The sequence below is a fragment of the Bombus vosnesenskii genome, unplaced genomic scaffold (genome assembly GCF_011952255.1).
Source record: "Bombus vosnesenskii isolate JDL3184/JDL3185 unplaced genomic scaffold, Bvos_JDL3184-5_v1.1 scf7180000013316, whole genome shotgun sequence".
Lineage (NCBI taxonomy): Eukaryota > Metazoa > Arthropoda > Insecta > Hymenoptera > Apidae > Bombus > Bombus vosnesenskii.
The window spans coordinates 371,656-389,725 of record NW_022882962.1 but is presented as its reverse complement, the minus strand read 5'-3'; the positions used below and the strand labels follow the sequence as shown (position 1 = coordinate 389,725).

Here is an 18,070-nt window from a genome sequence, read left to right as displayed (position 1 = left end):
TATATCTGTAATAGGAAGTTTCTTTAACTAACGTTTAGTTATCGATCCTATTTTTATTGAAGTTTAACAATACTGTTCAATGCTAATAATTGTTAATTTGTAAGTGAAGGGTAATTCCAACGAAGAAAGATATCACCATCATTTGCAAACAGATAGTTTCAGATAAAATCAGCATTGGTACTGCAAACTTAAGAGATTGTAAACCTAATATGTATTGTATCGCAAAGCGGGATTCATGGTGAAAAATTAAATATAAAAGTCCATGAAATTTCGCAGATTTAAACATCTCAGTGGATACAGCTTTCAGCAAATAAATGTGGGCAAAAGTTTAGTCAATCTCTATATTTAAATAACGTATGATATTTAATTCCACAGTATAATTAAACAAAGATTCGAAGCTGAAAATTTCGAAATATAATTGAACAATATATCGTACAATAAATGTTATATGATGTTCCGTAAAGGAGAATTGCGTTTTTATGAAGAGGATCAAAGGTGAAAGAGATTGTTGTTGAACGATACGATCGTTTCGAAATTCCATTTTGATCTTGTGTATGTATAGTGTATCCCGTACAAAAGATATTACAACAAGCGTCCAGTCATAATGTGAAACATTAATCAAAATTTCTAATCTCGAGTGTTTCAAACCCCAGAACTTATTTTAATAAATATAAGAAGGACAGATTACATTCAATTTGATTTTTCTAATTCTCTCATTAATAATTAAATATGAGCGTCAATCAATCAATAGTTCATAATACACGGTGCGTGTATAACATTCGTCTGATTTCAATTAACTTACGTTTAAGCAAACTAATTACTTGAACTAGCTTATCATTCACATTATTACACATTTTAATTGTATATATATCTAGTACAACATAGAAAGAATGTTTTAGGATTATGAGTATTTATTTAATTTTTAAGAAGGACAATAAGATTTAATACATGTACACAGTAGTTAAAAATATGAAATCCAGTCGCTTTTACATTAAGTACCATTTCCTCGTAAATGAACATACAAAAGATAAATGTCAATAACTATAGATGCCTGTTTAATGTTTCTTTTTTGTTACGATTATATATGTAAAATTATTTTTTATAATGAATACTGCTTAGAAGAATAAGGATTACTTTTCACTTGAAATAAGTTTGCTTTGATGTTTTAAATGACTGAATAAAATGCGGACAAAATAGTTTAACCCTACACGTAAAGATTCAAATACGTTACATACAATAACTATAAAAATATATTACAAAAACGTAAGAATTTGTACTTTAGATAGCAATGCGTTTAAAAGTTATTTTATGAATTCACTTTATTAATTACTGATTTAAAATCTCCAGCATTTTCAGTAAAATGTCAAGAAAGTAGAAGAAAAGTACAACAAAAGTAGAAAACAGTTAATTTTGTAATATAAATTTATAGTCTGCCGAATTAATACTCATATTTCTAAAACAGGGTCTATACACTTTCAAAATTTCAATCAAATCATATGCATAGTATTTCTTTTATCTCATATTCTAATTTCACCACACTGAATTTTCTAAAGAAAGATGATCTATTTATTTTAAACAACACAAATCCTTTACTTTAGATATGCAAAGTCAAATGTATTTTTGTCAATAAAGACACAAAAAATCTTAGACGTCTAAATGTCAGCTTTAAGAACAGTAGACTTGCCTGCCTTCAAACTTAAATCTCCTTTCCAGTAGTAAAACTTAAATAACGTTAACAACGGCAGTAATATTTACACCTACAGATGGAGGATATTAGACTTCGATTAAAATACAAGTAACTCAATAAATATGTATCTAGGTACGATGGTTAAAGAATAACGATTCGTCATTCTTTATTCCAACGCTTAACGCTATCCCTCTTTCAACAAATACAATTCTAGAAGAATGCCGCTGAAGAAAAATGTTATGCGTGTATTTATTTGCCTTTGCGGGTCGAAGGTTTATTAAATTATTAAATGAAAATATTAAATGAAAATGAAGGTTTATTAAATCATTGTAATATATTATATAAATATATATATATATATACACATACATATATAAATACGTATAATTATGTGTATAAAAATTGACATGTATATATATATATATATATGTATATATATATATATATATACTTTTAATAATGACTTAATTTGTATAGTAAAAACATAGCTGAAATCTCATGTAAGATTGTTGGGATGTACGTGACATTTCTGTCGCATCATTGATCATCGTTATACTTTGAAAAATAATTAAGGAAGCGAACAATGCGTGAACGATTATGGCAGTTTTATTAATAAACGAACGTTTAGCAGAGAACATGGATTTACTGGATATGTAAATGTTTCATTAAATATAACTGTTACGTACATAATAATATGTTGTTACCTGTATGAAATAACGTTGATATAATACTCATATTGTATTTATGGTTTCACCTTTCACAGAATTAATAAAATCTGCGGAGATTCAAACGTATGCTCTCCCTTTCATTCTATGAGGATTGAACATTTAGAAGATTTTATGAAAATGTACTAAAAAAGAATCAGGAGCATCTGTTTCTCTTTTTTTTAATATGTTGATTGCCACGCGATTTTTATACGTATTTTGTCCTGGATAGATAGATTAATGCGTACCATACCAAGACATTTCATTCTTGCAAAATATTCTAATGTATTTGCGTACCTTTTCTCTGACACTGTTACCTAAATCATTCACATTGCCGACCATTTTTTAGACCATGACATTTATCCTATTTTTATCATTCTAAAAAATTTAGTTGAAAGACGTAGGTCACCGACGAACACCTTACACTCAACGTGTTGAAGAATTAAATTTGAAATTTAAAGTGCCACAATCTCAATGACTATTTCTACTTTCATGTGGGTACCGATTTAGTTTACCAGAAAATTACAAATATGTACCATTTTAATATGAATATAAACAGAAACATGAATAGAAACAGTGCAAATATGCTTGTATCCCAGGACAACATGAATTTGTTAAATTAATGAAATAAATCATACCTTTTTCTCTTGTATGTCGTATTTTCGATATATGATATAATAAAATAACAATCATTTTCGCTTTAAATTTAAATTCGCCTGGAATGTCAAAAAATGTCGAAAAAGGGATTTGGTAGAATGGATATAACAAATCGTTTAACTGTTTTAAATAATAAAGCACTGAAAAAAATCTAAAAATTGTATCTTTATATTCCTAATTTATTCTCGATTTTTAAATTTACAAAATATCTTACGACTAAATAACCTTGATCTTAAACGAGATAAAGTATTCTTCTTCCTTATCGTATGTATTAGTGTTCAAACAATACCTTTATAAATATAAACATACATTTTATTAAAAGGAAATCATTTTATAACTGTGATGATTTTCTGATTAAGTTTCGTCGCGTAAAAACTTATCTATCACATAGATATTACGACCAAAAGTATGAGGAATTGGAATTGACATCATAATGTGTTTGCGACACATTGATATAGATAAGCTGTAAATAAATAATGAGTAGGAGCGAGTCAGAAATGTTATATATCTATAATAAAATAAATAATACAGTGCAAACATGTTTCCTATTTATGATTTTAAATCACGCTTATCTACGCTTATCACTCATTTATATAATTTTATAACATTCATAATTTAAGCAATCTAATCTATTACGACACATAATATAAATAATTTTATCATTATTTCAACAAGATTCCGTACAGAAGTGTACGTTAGAAATATAATTTTCCTTCTAAGATTGTAATATGCAATTGCATTTAATGAATACCGCAAATTTTATTGTATAAAAAAAAGTAAAATTCTTACACTTAGTTTCTATCGTTCACAGACAAAATACTTCATCTTCTAAATAAATTTTCTTACAATATACTAATTAACAATAAATTTTTAGTTCTTTCGATACTAATATTAATTAAACAAACAATTATAATTATTTATAGTCAACAGATCAGTAATACTATGTAAATCAATTTGCAAAAGTAATGTAATACTTCATTCTCAAAGACAAAATTAAAAACGTATCCTAATTATAAATAAGCTTGCAATAATTTTAAATAATATTAGTTTTCCAATTTTCATGAAAATAGAAACATAATTTTTCTACGTTATAGTGACATAAGACAAAGAAAATATCATTAAAATTTAGTTGTAACAAAATAATTTTAGCAATATTTAGTAATTATATGTCATACGGTATTATTAAGACATTATAGTTATGCTTCATATGAAATTTCTTTTATACATTTTTTTATTCTTTTTCTTCCTTGTTTTATTACTAGACATGGAAAGATCCATACTACAGGATTTATTTACGTACCTTTCTATTTTTAAATGCCTACGTTAGTTATAGATATAAAAAAATATAAGCCAAGTTGCAATACATCATACATTTTTAATCCACAACTTAACTTCTAAGAAAAACTAAAAATTATGAGATATACTTATTTTTTAATTAAAATAATCTATGTGATCATAGGTTATTATAAAAACCACCTTGAAAATTTATTTTTATCACTTTAACATAATGTTTAAGGTTTATTTTCCATCCAATTTTTTACTTTATCGCTTTCTTATTATCGAATTAATTTCATTGTAATTGAACGAATAAAAAAGCTGGATATCATGAAAAGTAAAAATATTTAAAAAATTCAAAAATAAATAGAAATTCTACCAACTTTTGTTTCGAGTTCATTAATTGTTCAATAATTCAATAAGAATGTTAATAGTGAAAATAGAAATAATTGCAAATTATATTATTTCCAAATGTTTTCTGTTTATATTAGGATATAAATTCACTAATATCAAAAGAAATTTTACATTGTAGAAACAAATTATAAAATTTAGTGACATGATTCCGCCGAAATATAGGAATTCATACTTTGTGATAGTAAACGTACAACAATTACTTCTGAAAACAATTTTATTTTATAGAAATCCCAATTACTGTGACCGCTGCAACTACATCTTTCAACGTTAGTGTTACATTAGAAGAAGATGGAATTATCTAAAGGCATTATCTTATGGTTTACACTAATCAAACCTCTATTATCAATCTGTGCTTAGAAATGGGATGGTGTATACATATCAAAACGAATAATGCCCTAGATAATGAGCATTATTTTGGTGGTTCTAAGTATAAAAGCACAATAGAAAAGTTAAAATATCGTAACGTCACAGATAAATGCATTATACAGTAATCATGTAACACTCACTAATTATTTATGGACCTTAGAAATGTAAGTAAATGCTTACGAATTTTATTCTTATTAGATACTAAAATATGAATAGTACACACAGGAAAGTTTTATAAGACGTACAGTTCATATATGTACGTTTTACTGTGATATACCATTTAATACCATTAAAGGATCAATATTCCATGGAAGAATGTGGATCTAAATCTTTTTCATTTGTTTTACATTCCATTTTAATATAGGAGAAGTATGTTGCTTATTGCAGGTAATAATAAACAAGAAATTGAAGTTTTTTATAATTAAAAAAAAGACGGAACAAGAAATTATCTCATTAGATTCTATTTCATTGTATATTCCAATTTCAATTAATTGTAATAAAAAAAAATAATACAATGCACTTGATTCGTTAATACCAAATTAAGGTAAATATACACTTTTTTAAATATGGAAACTAAGTCCATAATATTAAGGGAAAATGGTGATGATTAGAATGAATGAGTCATACAATAAAGATAGCAACAGTTGTATGCAACAGCTAAATAAAAATGCAGTCATTAGAGTATCTAGTCGAACAATTACAGTTCTCCACTGTCAGCTACTACGATTTTTTTGGAAGTCTTTCCACTTTGAGATCCCATACTTTCCAACTGAAAAAAAGATACACATATTATATTCTTCCTTATAAAAACAATAAGTAATACGCGCTATGTTAAAGTATCAACCTCTTTTTAAATTAAAAACTGCAAGATAGAAGCAATGAAAGTATTAATTACTCTTTATCAAGTTATAATATAGAAAAGTAAAATAAATGTTTATTAAAGGAAATATTAAAACAAATAAGAAAAAACAAATATTCTTTCTCTGCTATAATATCTATTCATAAAATAGAATAAAATAAAATAAAAGACGAAAAATATGATTATATTACATACTTTTCTAACAACATCCATTCCTTCGATAACTTTTCCAAATACAACGTGTTTGCCATCAAGCCAGCTTGTTTTGGCACTGGTGATGAAGAACTGACTACCATTTGTATTTGGACCTGCATTTGCCATGGAAAGAATACCAGGTTCGGTGTGTTTCAATGTAAAGTTCTCATCATCAAATCTCGTGCCATAGATGGACCTTCCACCAGTGCCATTGTGGTTGGTGAAATCACCTCCTTGGCACATGAAGTTTGGAATCACTCTATGGAAACTGCTTCCTTTATAACCAAAGCCCCTCTCACCAGTACAAAGAACTCTAAAATTCTCTGCTGTTTTGGGGACAATATCACTCCTCAGCTGAAAATTTAATACAATTCTTTTAAAAAATGGAAATAAAAATGTAGTTATGCTTTATATACGCACAATAACATTTGCACTTAAATGAATCACTATTTCTAAAATTTAAAGAAAAGTTAGTTAATTATGATCATCAAAAATAAATTGTTAATAATAATTAATATAGGATATAATACAACGATGCCATAATCTACAAGTCATTCTTTGAACCGTTTGAGTCCCAGGGGTCTTTGAAAAAACAGGGTCGAAAAATCCCGAACAGCGCGATAGCGCTTGTCTTAATCGATTGCGAAGAGAAACAAGCGGCGCAATAGCGCTCATCATATTTGTTATTTTATGAAATACATATATATTATTATATATACGTAATATTAGTTCATAAATATTTCAAGTTTTGTTCAATAAAAATTATTGAGAAGATAACAATGAAACACAAAATATCATCAGTGTTCCGTATCGTTCAAATGTATTGGGACTTTTTGACACAAAATCTAAACAGTGCGATCGCGCTGTTTAGGACTCAAATGGTTAAGGTATAATGTATAGATTTGATTTATTGAAGTGAAAAATTAATCTATTTATATAACAACATATATGTGTAGCATCAATAACTAAATTTATAGCATAGTAAGAAACGCATTACAGTATAATATAATAAAAAACGTTCAGACTTAAATGCAAATGAAATTGTATTACCACTTCCACTGTATCTATGACGTATTCGTAATTTGTTCACATCTCTTTTTGCTTTTTTTTCCACCTCCTCAATAAATTACAAAAAAAGATGTAACCGCAATATTTTAATCTTATACAACACTTGGAACTCTCAAAATAATTCCTAAAAACATATTTCATAGTTGCGCATTCAAGTTTCACCTGTGCGGAATACGTAATCAAACGTGTCAGCAGCAATCGGTGAATGGAAAATTTTACGATTCACTGCAGATCAAAAGAGTGAATAACGCAATACACGTTACATCTATCCAAATTATACTTTGCTACATCAAGCAAATGAAGATTCCATTTTATTGATACAAAATAGCAGTTTTAAACAATAAAAATATGCGTGATAACGATTCTGAAGGAAATTCCAATCGAAAATCATCTCACATAACCGGCTTTCAAGAAAATCCAAGATGGCCAATCATGCCGGGATTCCGACGACAACACATTTAAGAAGTGAAAACCATATTAATCGTGCACAATTTTCACTCACCTCCATTACGATGCGACCCACGGGTTTATTATCCGCGGTCATGTCAAAGAAAACGCGCGGCAGACTCATATTTTCTGCAACAGTAGCGAAACTTCGTGCGAGCAATGCGAAAGACGATCGTCTCGGCCGGGCGGTGGCTCCCAAATGGCTCAAATGGCTGAAGGTCGAATCAATTGACAGCCGGCAGATCGATCTCAACGCCATGTTCAAACTTTGTTACCTGAAAAATCAATTTCAAACGGCTCGATCTTTCGTTTCTACCGAGCAATATAGTTTCTGTTATTTTCCAAAGACGATCAGTTATGATTTCAAGAAATTATTATGTAATAAAATGGCAGTTTTCCGTTTAATATCGATAATTATTGAACGACGAGCATGCTCCCTAAAGTTAACCAATAAGATACGACATCTTCCATGACCATGTGAAATGACCAATAGCATGTTATGTTTTTGATCGTGTAACGGAAAAGTTATTATTCTATATAAAAGAATATATAAGTATTCTACTAAAACTTATAGAATAAAAATAATAATAATAACAATTAAAGTAAAAGTATAAATGAAAATATAAAATTTACAGAAAATGTTGATTATATTTATAAATGTGAAATAACCAATAATATGCTTTGTTATATAATAAAAAGAACACATAATGTTCATATTGAAACTTATAGAAACGAAAAACTTAATTAGAATAAAATTCTACATGAAAATATAAAATTTACACAAAACGATAATTCTATTTATAAAATTCATTTTTGTGATTATAATTTCGTGTTGAAAATATTCGTTACGCCGCATTCTTCTGCTTACTTTATAAATTCATGTGATTTTAAATTACATATCTTTATGTGGTTGCGCCTTAAAGTTTCTTAACGTGAGTGGCAAAAACAATGTATTCTATTGTTATTTTTGTTATTGGCGTATAATGCGTATAATACATATCTTCCAATAATTAAGCATATTTTATAATTTGCAAATTATTAAAAATATCCATGATTTAAATTGAATGTTTATATGTTTGCACATAGAATTAATTTATTCATTTTTACGTTATTAAAAAATATTGCGAGCTGTGCGCTAAATTTTATTTAAAATATTAATAGTCCATGTTAACTACATATATTTATATGTATATTCTCATCAATAGACTGCGGGTTTTTATGCAAATTCATATTTTCGAAAATTAAAAAAGTAGAACTTCGATAGAAAATTGTTAAATATTTCTTTGTAGCATTGTTTCCTATAAATGCATAAAAATATGCAATCTAGTTATTAAATTCTTATTTTTTGTTTCGTTGATATTTTTTCAATTATAGCTTATTACCGGGAATCTTGTTTCACTTCGTAATGGAAAAGAGAGCATGCAATTACACTAATATGACTCATTTAACATAACTAAAGGATGTTATGTCATGAATTGCCTTGGATCTTGATAATCTTTTGATTGTGGACCAATCATGATTCTGTTCTATTTTATTGTGTATCTACCGCCGGACATGACGTTTTCATGTCATTATCGCCATAATAGAGTAAAAATATATCACTTGAATTTTCTATTAATATATTATTTAATAAAATCACATTTAAACAATCGATTATTACCTTAGATTTAAAACTACTTTTCTCGAAAATACACAAATTTAAATACATTAAAATATTAAATACCAACTTTCGATAATAAAACTGTAACTGTTTCTATCGAGTCTGAATGTAACGAATATGCTTCCTATGCTTCTATTGTGCGTCTGACAATCAGTACATAACAGAATCAAATTAAAACTTAAAAAATTTTTTTACCATCATTTAAATTCTAATTATTTATTTCTAGACAGTAATTTAGAAAAATTAATTGTGTTGCATATTTGAAGTAATATCTATATCGCGTAAAAATTGCACTAAGAACATTTGAAAAATTGAAAATTTAATTTCGCTTCCTGCATAGAGTAACATTTGATTTCAGTAGTTATAGGTGAAAAGATGGCGCCCGAATGAAGGACGCTTAATTAAGTGTAGTCAAAATATCGTTAAATTTGTGTTGTTAATAATATCACATATTCCTTAGGAAATGAGTAATCTTTCACCATTTGGAGGTGGTAAAAACCCACCGTGGGTTCGTAATGCAGGTAAAGTAATTTTATTACTAATATATGTCTTATTGTCGATCCGTGTGCAAGTCAACAATGTTGCCAAATTTCTGTTACAACTTATACAAGTCAATAAATATATAAAATATTTCTTACCAATATTTTGTGCAATATCAAGTTATTAAAAACTAATTCATAATACATATTTTTAAGTAATAAACATGGAATGCTTTGAAAGAAACAAAATTTTTAGTGTTTCATCTTTAATTTGCAATAGTTATTTTTGAAACAAATGAATTTTTTCTTTTATTTGTAAATATATTTTACTTATATTCATATGAATATCATACCTGGAGCAATCGTTCTTTAAATATAAATAGTGTATTTGTGCAATGTAAATATTTTTATAATTATTGTTTAATTTGTATCTCGAAGAAGGAAATTTATTATATGTAACTATGTATTTGTGTATATGAAATTTATTATATGTACTTATGTACAAAAATGTGAGATGTTCGTAAGATATACTACAAATAAACAAACTAATTTATCGATATAAATTGTGCAACGCATTTATAATATGATTGATATATCATAAATAATTAAGTGTAATAATATTTAAATATATAAATTTGGGGTATTTTATTTCCACCTATACATAGGACAAGGAATTCAAAATATTCAACAGCAAATGTTAGGTCAAGCAATGGGTAGTATAGGTGGACAACCTATGGTTCAGTATCAACAACAAACTCAGCAAGTTTATCAACAAAGTTTAGGACTACAACAGGTTAGTATGAATAATAACTTACTTTAGAATATATGTATAAATAATATAATAAGAATATGTAATGCCTTATTATTAATTACATGTTAAATTTTTATTATATCTCATGGTTATCTTTATTAATCTATGTCTATTATAATTTTTATTGATATACATTAACATGTATCTTATAAAATAGCCCAATATAACAATGGCTTCAATGGCAACACTTGGATCTAATTTGCCATCGGGTATAGCTGGTCAATTATATCCACAAGTAGCTACTGTTTCCTATCCACCACCAAGAGCATTAAATACAAATGCATTTCAACCTTCTGTCGCTGGTGTTCCACAGCAAGTACAACAAAATGTACCTTCATCATCTACCAAGCAAAGAGTTTTTACTGGCACAGTTACACAAGTATATGACAACTTTGGTTTTGTGGATGAAGATGTATTCTTTCAAACAAAGTAATGATAGTATACAAGACTGTGTTTATTATATTTGTAAGTTAAAATTTATAATACATGACATTAAACTCTTACAGTGCGTGTGTTAAAGGATCTAATCCTGTTGTGGGTGATCGAGTATTGGTGGAAGCATCATATAATCCATCCATGCCATTTAAATGGAGTGCCACTAGAATACAAGTACTTCCTATGGGAAATAATAATAATAACACTAATACACAACAAAATAATCAAGCCACTCGTCAACAACAACAATCACAACCTCAACAGAATCGAACCTCAGGAACATATAATGCTGTACCTCCACCTGCTGAAAATGCTAATAATAGGTAATTAATACTAGGTTAGATTACATACATCTTAATAATAACAGATCATGGTTACATACAAAATTTAGGTATGTCATGTGAACACTTTTTGTAACAAAGTATGTAGTATAATAGTTTTGTTGAAGAGACATATAATTGTTGGTAGATTTACAACTAGTGCAACAAGTGCTAATACAGCTAGTAACCGAAATAAAGTTGGAAGAGTAAGAGAAAGGTCTCCACGCGAACGGAAAAATGAGGAAGAAGAAATTGAGAGAAAAAGGCGTCGTGAAGAAAGAATTAGAGAACGTGAAAAAAAAGAGGAACGTAGTCCGTCGAGGACTAGAAGAAGTAAATCTCCAAGACCAAGACGACGTACCAGAGTTGTGCCACGATACATGGTACAGATACCAAAAATAGCACTTGATTTGTAAGTATATTTTTTACGTGATATTACTAAAAATCATATTGTTATGTACCACATTCTTGTAATATACTTGAAACAATAAGACTTAATTACTTATTATTTTAGACCCGAAGCAGATGTACTTGAGATAAGAAGACGTTATCAAAATATGTATATTCCTAGCGATTTTTTTTCTACTAATTTCCGATGGGTTGATGCTTTTCCGCCACATATGCCATTTGCCCTTAATAAACCATGCTCTTTTCATGTCATGCACAAGGATGTTGATCCTTATGTCGAAAATTCAGCAGTACTAGAACCTTCAGATGCTGATTATCTTTTCTCTGCAAAGGTTTGTTATATTACAGTTGTAAAAATTATTGATAAAATAACTTTTGAAATGAATACTTTTTATTAAGTTATACATATTATTTTATAGGTTATGTTGATATCTATGCCTGCCATGGAAGAAATTTATAAACGGTGTTGTGGTGTGTCCGAGGATAGAGATCCAGATCGCGATTATGTACATCCTACGCGTTTAATAAATTTCTTAGTAGGCTTAAGGGGTAAAAATGAAACAATGGCTATTGGTGGACCATGGAGTCCTTCTTTGGATGGTCCTAATCCTGAAAAGGACCCATCGGTATTGATTAGAACAGCAGTAAGGACCTGTAAAGCGCTCACGGGGATAGATCTATCCAGTTGCACTCAGTGGTACGGTTCTCCAAATATTGATACTCTTTTCTACTTTTATTGCTATCTTAAATAGAATTTAAAGCACTACATCGAAAGAGCAACGTGATGCTATCTAGTATTTCTGCCCATTATTGTTCCATTATTCGCCGATACATTGTCAAGTTACTTAAGAAAAGATTATCACAAAAATTAAAAACTCTCATTGGTTGAAAATTTTGGACTCGTCGGCTCCGTCCAGCATTCCATGTTGTATAAATGTATGATACGGCATATAATTTAATTATGTTGAAGACGTGAGATAGAATGTTATAGTGTTAAGAAAGATCCGGCAGGTGTACCATCCGTGAAAGAAAGTAACTTCTAATGCGAGTTCTGAATTGATAACTAAGGTTGTAGCTCAATCTCTACAGAGGAGGTATGTATTTGTTCTATACACGACCGACCGATGGAGATTGCTGCACTGGATCCTGTATCGAGCACCCAGATGATATTCAAGCAGTCGTGGCAGACAAGATCATCACTATTGTTCTATGATCATTGTGACCCATTCAGTTGTGCTTTATCAAACGGTCTACAATGTGCGCTGTGTGTGGCTTTGTATGCAGTGCGTGGGCTTTACGAACAAGCGAACGAACACTTAGCATATAAGGCAAAGCTAAGCGGCATTAACCTGAGTTGACGTTTGGGTATTGTTTTTCCTTGCGGCACAGGTACCGTTTCCTGGAACTCTACTACAGACGTGCAGAAACTACCCACAAGTCGGGGCGAGTGGTGCCCTCTCGCGTTGAAACCGTCATACTATTTCTCCCAGATGTTTGGAGCTGTGTACCCACTAAATTGGAATGGGATGGTCTGCAACTCTGCTATAAGAAACAACTGGAGCGAAAATTGCTGCGTGCTGCCTCTAGTCCCGACGATTTGGATGCTGCCAATGAGACTGATGAGGCTGCCGTCGCTGATCAAAAGGCACTGCCAACATCATCCCATATTACTTTTACCTTTTTATTACATTATATAATCGTGCAACTGTTTTCCCCCATTACTAAACTGGATTTTCAATATAGGCTGTACTTGCTCATTGATCCTATCGTCAAGTGTCTGTTCGTTTCTTGAGCATTTAACTTTTTAATGTTAATTTAGACCACCTAAATGGCTTTTTTTTATTGAATGCTATCATACTATATAAGTAGTTAATTGCTGTATCAATATTTCAACTTTTATTTCAATCCATAAATATATATCAGTTTTATAAAATGACTCAGTAACATATGAATAATGTTGTGACATTGATCAAATTTTAAATCGAACAATTTATTATTTATAGATATACGCATATCATTCTTATATCACATTTTTAGTAGCATTGAGAGAACGGTTTATGATCTATGTAAAATAATGTAATGTGCTTAATATAAAATTGACCTAATAGCTAATTAATTGCTATAGAATCTTAAGATATCTTGATTATCAAAAGATTGTAAAGCAAAGAAAGTTAACATAACAAAAAAGATCAATGAGTAATGTATTGCAAGTATTCCCTTAGCCACTGGCAGTCACATTGCATTAACAAGAGAAGCAAGCAAGCCTAGCTCGGAGAAGAGCACAGCTGAGCCATTCCCTTTCCTGAAACCTTCACCATCATTGATAAATCATTCAAAAATTTCATTTGATAATCGTTATATACAACATTATTGATATTATCCATAACCTATCAACCACACAGACACCAGAGCCAGGACACTATGAGAATCTAGCAGTTACTTGAGTCATACTTGAAGGTCATCGTGAATGGAGAACCGTGTATATCATTAAAATGTGAGAGAGTGATGAAAGAATGAAGAGGGAGTGGTTTCGTTTCGTTATATAGGGGCTGCTTCTGTTTTGTAGTTTTCTATTCTGTTCTTTGCTTCTATAACATAATGCACGAATTCTTTTTTTCAGGATGATCCAGTACCAGAGAAGAAGGATCCTACTCATTACTCTGAATTGGATCCAAAATCTATGAATGTTAGTTTCAATGTAATTGATTATAAATATTTTTATCGTTTAGCATGAATTTATACGCCATTGGTTTTATGCAGGTGAATGAACTAAGGCAAGAATTAGCAGCCCGTAATTTAAATTGCAAAGGTTTGAAGTCGCAATTACTTGCAAGACTTATGAAAACAATAACGTCAGAACAAGCGAAAGAAGAGGGACGGCAAGATGATATAGACGAAAACGAAAAAGATATCTCACCTCCACCGAAAGAAGAGGAGGATAAAAAATTCAAGGATATTAAGGATGTAAGATTCTTTATACATATATGTGTAATTTTGCTTTACCTACAAAACATTACAGTAAAATATAAATAATTAACTTTATGTAACATTAATATGCAGCACGATGAAGATAGGAGAAAACTTTGTGAACGTGAACGTGCTGCTCTTGAAAAACGATATACTTTACCCGAATCATCTCATATTATTGTCCATCCATCCAGAATGGCTAAAAGTGGGAAATTTGACTGTACTGTCATGTCTTTGAGCGTTCTTTTAGATTATAGACCAGAAGATACAAAGGTAATTATTTCTTTCTTGTTATACATAAAATATAAATCGCATACCTACTGTCATATAAATAAACAAATATAAAAATTTATACTTTATCACCATTTTTTTTATTCAGGAGCATTCCTTTGAGGTATCACTTTTCGCAGAACTTTTTAATGAGATGTTAATGCGCGATTTTGGTTTCCGAATTTATCGAGCATTATGTAGTCTGCCTGAAAAACCAAAAGAAAAAGACGAAGATAAGAAGAAGGACAAAAAAGATGATAAAAGAGATGAGAAAAAAGATGATAAGAGAAAAGATGACGACAAGAGATGTAATAGGAAAGATGAAAGAAAGGATGACAAACGAAGAGAAGGAAGCAAAGATAAAAAAGATGAAAAAGATACAAAAAATAAAACAGATGACAGGGATCGGGAAAAAGAAAAAAATGATGACGACGATGATGATGAGGAAGATGAGTCTGATGTAATTATTTTTAAACATATTAAATATGTGTATGTATCTTATGTTTTCTATAAAAATTTATATAACGATTATATTTTATAGGATGATGATTCGATTAAGGATGGTAGAAGAGATAGGGAAAAAGATGGAAGGAAAAGGAAGATAAAATTGTATACACATGATCCTTATCTCTTACTATCTTTCGTTTATTTCGATCAAACTCATTGTGGTTATATATTTGACAAAGATATAGAAGAACTTATTTATACTTTAGGACTGAATTTATCAAGAGCTCAAGTTCGTAAGTTAGTACAAAAGGTTGTAACAAGGGATTCTTTGCATTATCGTAAATTAACAGACAGGTCGAGGGAAGATGACATAAAGGAGGAAAAGAAAGATGAAAAGGAAACTGATAAAACAGATTCTACTAAGGTAGACAGCAATGAAGAAATATTACGTTCATTAGCACTTGGTATATTTTAAATGTCATTTTAAGTTTTATCATATCCTAATAATTGATACATAACGTATTAATATTTTATTATTTTTGTACTTCAGGAAATAAAAAATTGTTACCTGTGTTCGTTGGAAGTGGACCACCATCAAAAAGAGCACGTAGGGAAGATGCGCTTATGGAACAGTCTGAAGAATCAATTGTATCAGAAGGTTTTGTTATGTATAAAGGTTCTTTGTTAGATGTAGAAAAACTTGTTAGCCAGTTACAAAGATCAGAAAAAGCTCGGTTGGATACGGAAGAACGTTTAATGGAATTACAGCATGAGTTGTGCGTAGTAAATGAAAAATCAACAAAACAAGCAAACAATATCAAAGTCCTTTCTGAAGATTTAAAAATATACAAAGACAAATTGAGAAATACGGATGAAAAGCTTAGAAAAGTGTCGGTGAGTGTATCACTTTTTAATTTGTTTTCTTCCTTTTTTTTTTGTTCTTATAATGTAATATTTCAAAAATATACTTATATGATGTTTTTTCTGTGCAGTCTGAATGTCATACATACCTGACAGCAGTAAAAAATATGTATCATATAGCAGCAAAAATGATGCAGTCTGATACGAAAAAAGTGGAAGTTGTAGAAATTCAAGATGAAAAAATTGGCGAGGTTAATGGATCGGAGGTTGAAACTAAATTTAAAACGGACACAAGATGGGGTGATAACAAAGTTCCAATAAAAAAGGAATTCGCAGAAACGGATAAAGACAAGAAATGCGACAATAAAGTCTCAATTAAAAAAGAAATAACAGATTCTGACAAAGAAAAGAAATAAAACAAGATTACTTTCTTTATTTATCATAAAAGATGTGAACGCACTTTTGTCAAATTCTAACTGTATTAGTAACAAGGAAATTAAAAATGTGTTTAGTGATAAAAAGCACAGGAGGTGAATGGGGCAAGTTTACCCCATATGAAAGTAAAACTGACTTTGAAGACTCTGTTTTATAACTTTTTTCACTCAGTGACAATATGTAGTAAACCTGTTTCTGTGGATATTACTTTAGAAGTAAGGAAGATTACGCGTTCAAGTAATATAAAAATGAGTGATATGAAATAATACAAATATTAGAACGAATGATTAAACTGCAATTTTTCATATAAATTTGTTGAATTTTATGCAAACAGATAAAGTTCTTAGCGTTTGAAATACTAATGTAACTTTGATTTGCCATAAAGTGCCAGGTACTGGATAGACAGCTCTATATTGTGATTTCAGAATAAGTTTACATTGAAAATTATTGTTGTATAATAATTAATATACCTCCAAATTTTTACCATTGGGTAAAATCTACATAATTGTCAACCTATTTCTTAAAACTTAGTAACCCTTTTTCTCTTTATTTTGTTTCATGATAAACTGTGATTTATTCAGAAAAGATTTATTATAATGCAATTTTTTTTGGTAAATTATGTTTAATATTATTGTTAGTGTAGTTGCTTTCATTTATGGATTATAGCGCCTGTAATCCTTATTGACTTTATGTGGATAATTTAATGATATTTATATAGGTAGATATCATTTTGTTTGACAATGGCAATGTATTTGTATTATGTTATAAGTGTATTTATTGCTTTGTACACAGGAGATAGTATGATAAAATAAAACATTTACGCAATATGTATAACACCAACTGTAAGGTACACACTAATGATTAATTTATGGGATATCGTTAGCATTATTTTTCTCAAATTGCTTATGGAGTGAAACTTTGTCTTTTCTATACTGTAATTACTGTAAATACTTTCACAAAAACGGTACCTAAGAGTAATTTGAACACCAAAGTATTTGTAGAAAATGTAGTATGCAATGGTCATATCATTATACATATATATAAACTACAATAATTTATTTAAAAAAGCAGTTGTAAAAAAATTGCATTACAAGTTTTATATATATATATATAATATTATTATTATATATATATATATATAATGGTTTTTATTAATATTATTTATTTTAACATAAATTTTACCAAAATTTTCATGTTAATTATGATCTAATATGGTAGAAAGATGAGTGCTCATGATGTCCCCCATTTTGAACACACATTGCTCATTATATGAATATGACCTGAATGCATAAGAAATAGGACACA

General features: G+C 29.3%; 2 protein-coding genes across 3 annotated transcripts; one reads left to right on the top strand and one right to left on the bottom strand.

Moving 5' to 3' along the window:
* Positions 1-4,933: 4,933 nt before the first annotated feature.
* On the bottom strand, positions 4,934-9,350 carry LOC117235564 (peptidyl-prolyl cis-trans isomerase-like). Of its 2 annotated transcripts, XM_033497735.1 has the most exons (4): positions 9,333-9,350; positions 7,728-7,947; positions 6,158-6,511; positions 4,934-5,872 (listed from the first exon to the last, which is right to left on the bottom strand). In XM_033497735.1, exons 2-4 carry the CDS (start codon positions 7,929-7,931, stop codon positions 5,801-5,803), a joined length of 630 nt encoding a protein of 209 aa, XP_033353626.1. In that variant the 5' UTR covers positions 7,932-7,947; positions 9,333-9,350; the 3' UTR covers positions 4,934-5,800. The 2 variants fall into 2 exon arrangements, with proteins under 2 accessions (XP_033353626.1, XP_033353625.1); XM_033497734.1 differs by lacking the exon at positions 9,333-9,350 and having other exon boundaries at positions 7,728-7,996.
* Positions 9,351-9,683: 333 nt separating this feature from the next.
* On the top strand, positions 9,684-17,611 carry LOC117235561 (cell division cycle and apoptosis regulator protein 1-like). The gene is made up of 15 exons (XM_033497715.1): positions 9,684-9,853; positions 10,477-10,604; positions 10,780-11,051; positions 11,129-11,380; positions 11,526-11,789; positions 11,892-12,117; positions 12,205-12,482; positions 13,175-13,430; positions 14,406-14,471; positions 14,546-14,749; positions 14,846-15,025; positions 15,132-15,482; positions 15,564-15,933; positions 16,020-16,363; positions 16,462-17,611. The coding sequence occupies exons 1-15, from the start codon at positions 9,796-9,798 to the stop codon at positions 16,744-16,746; spliced, it is 3,534 nt and encodes a 1,177-aa protein (XP_033353606.1). The 5' UTR covers positions 9,684-9,795; the 3' UTR covers positions 16,747-17,611.
* Positions 17,612-18,070: the final 459 nt, after the last annotated feature.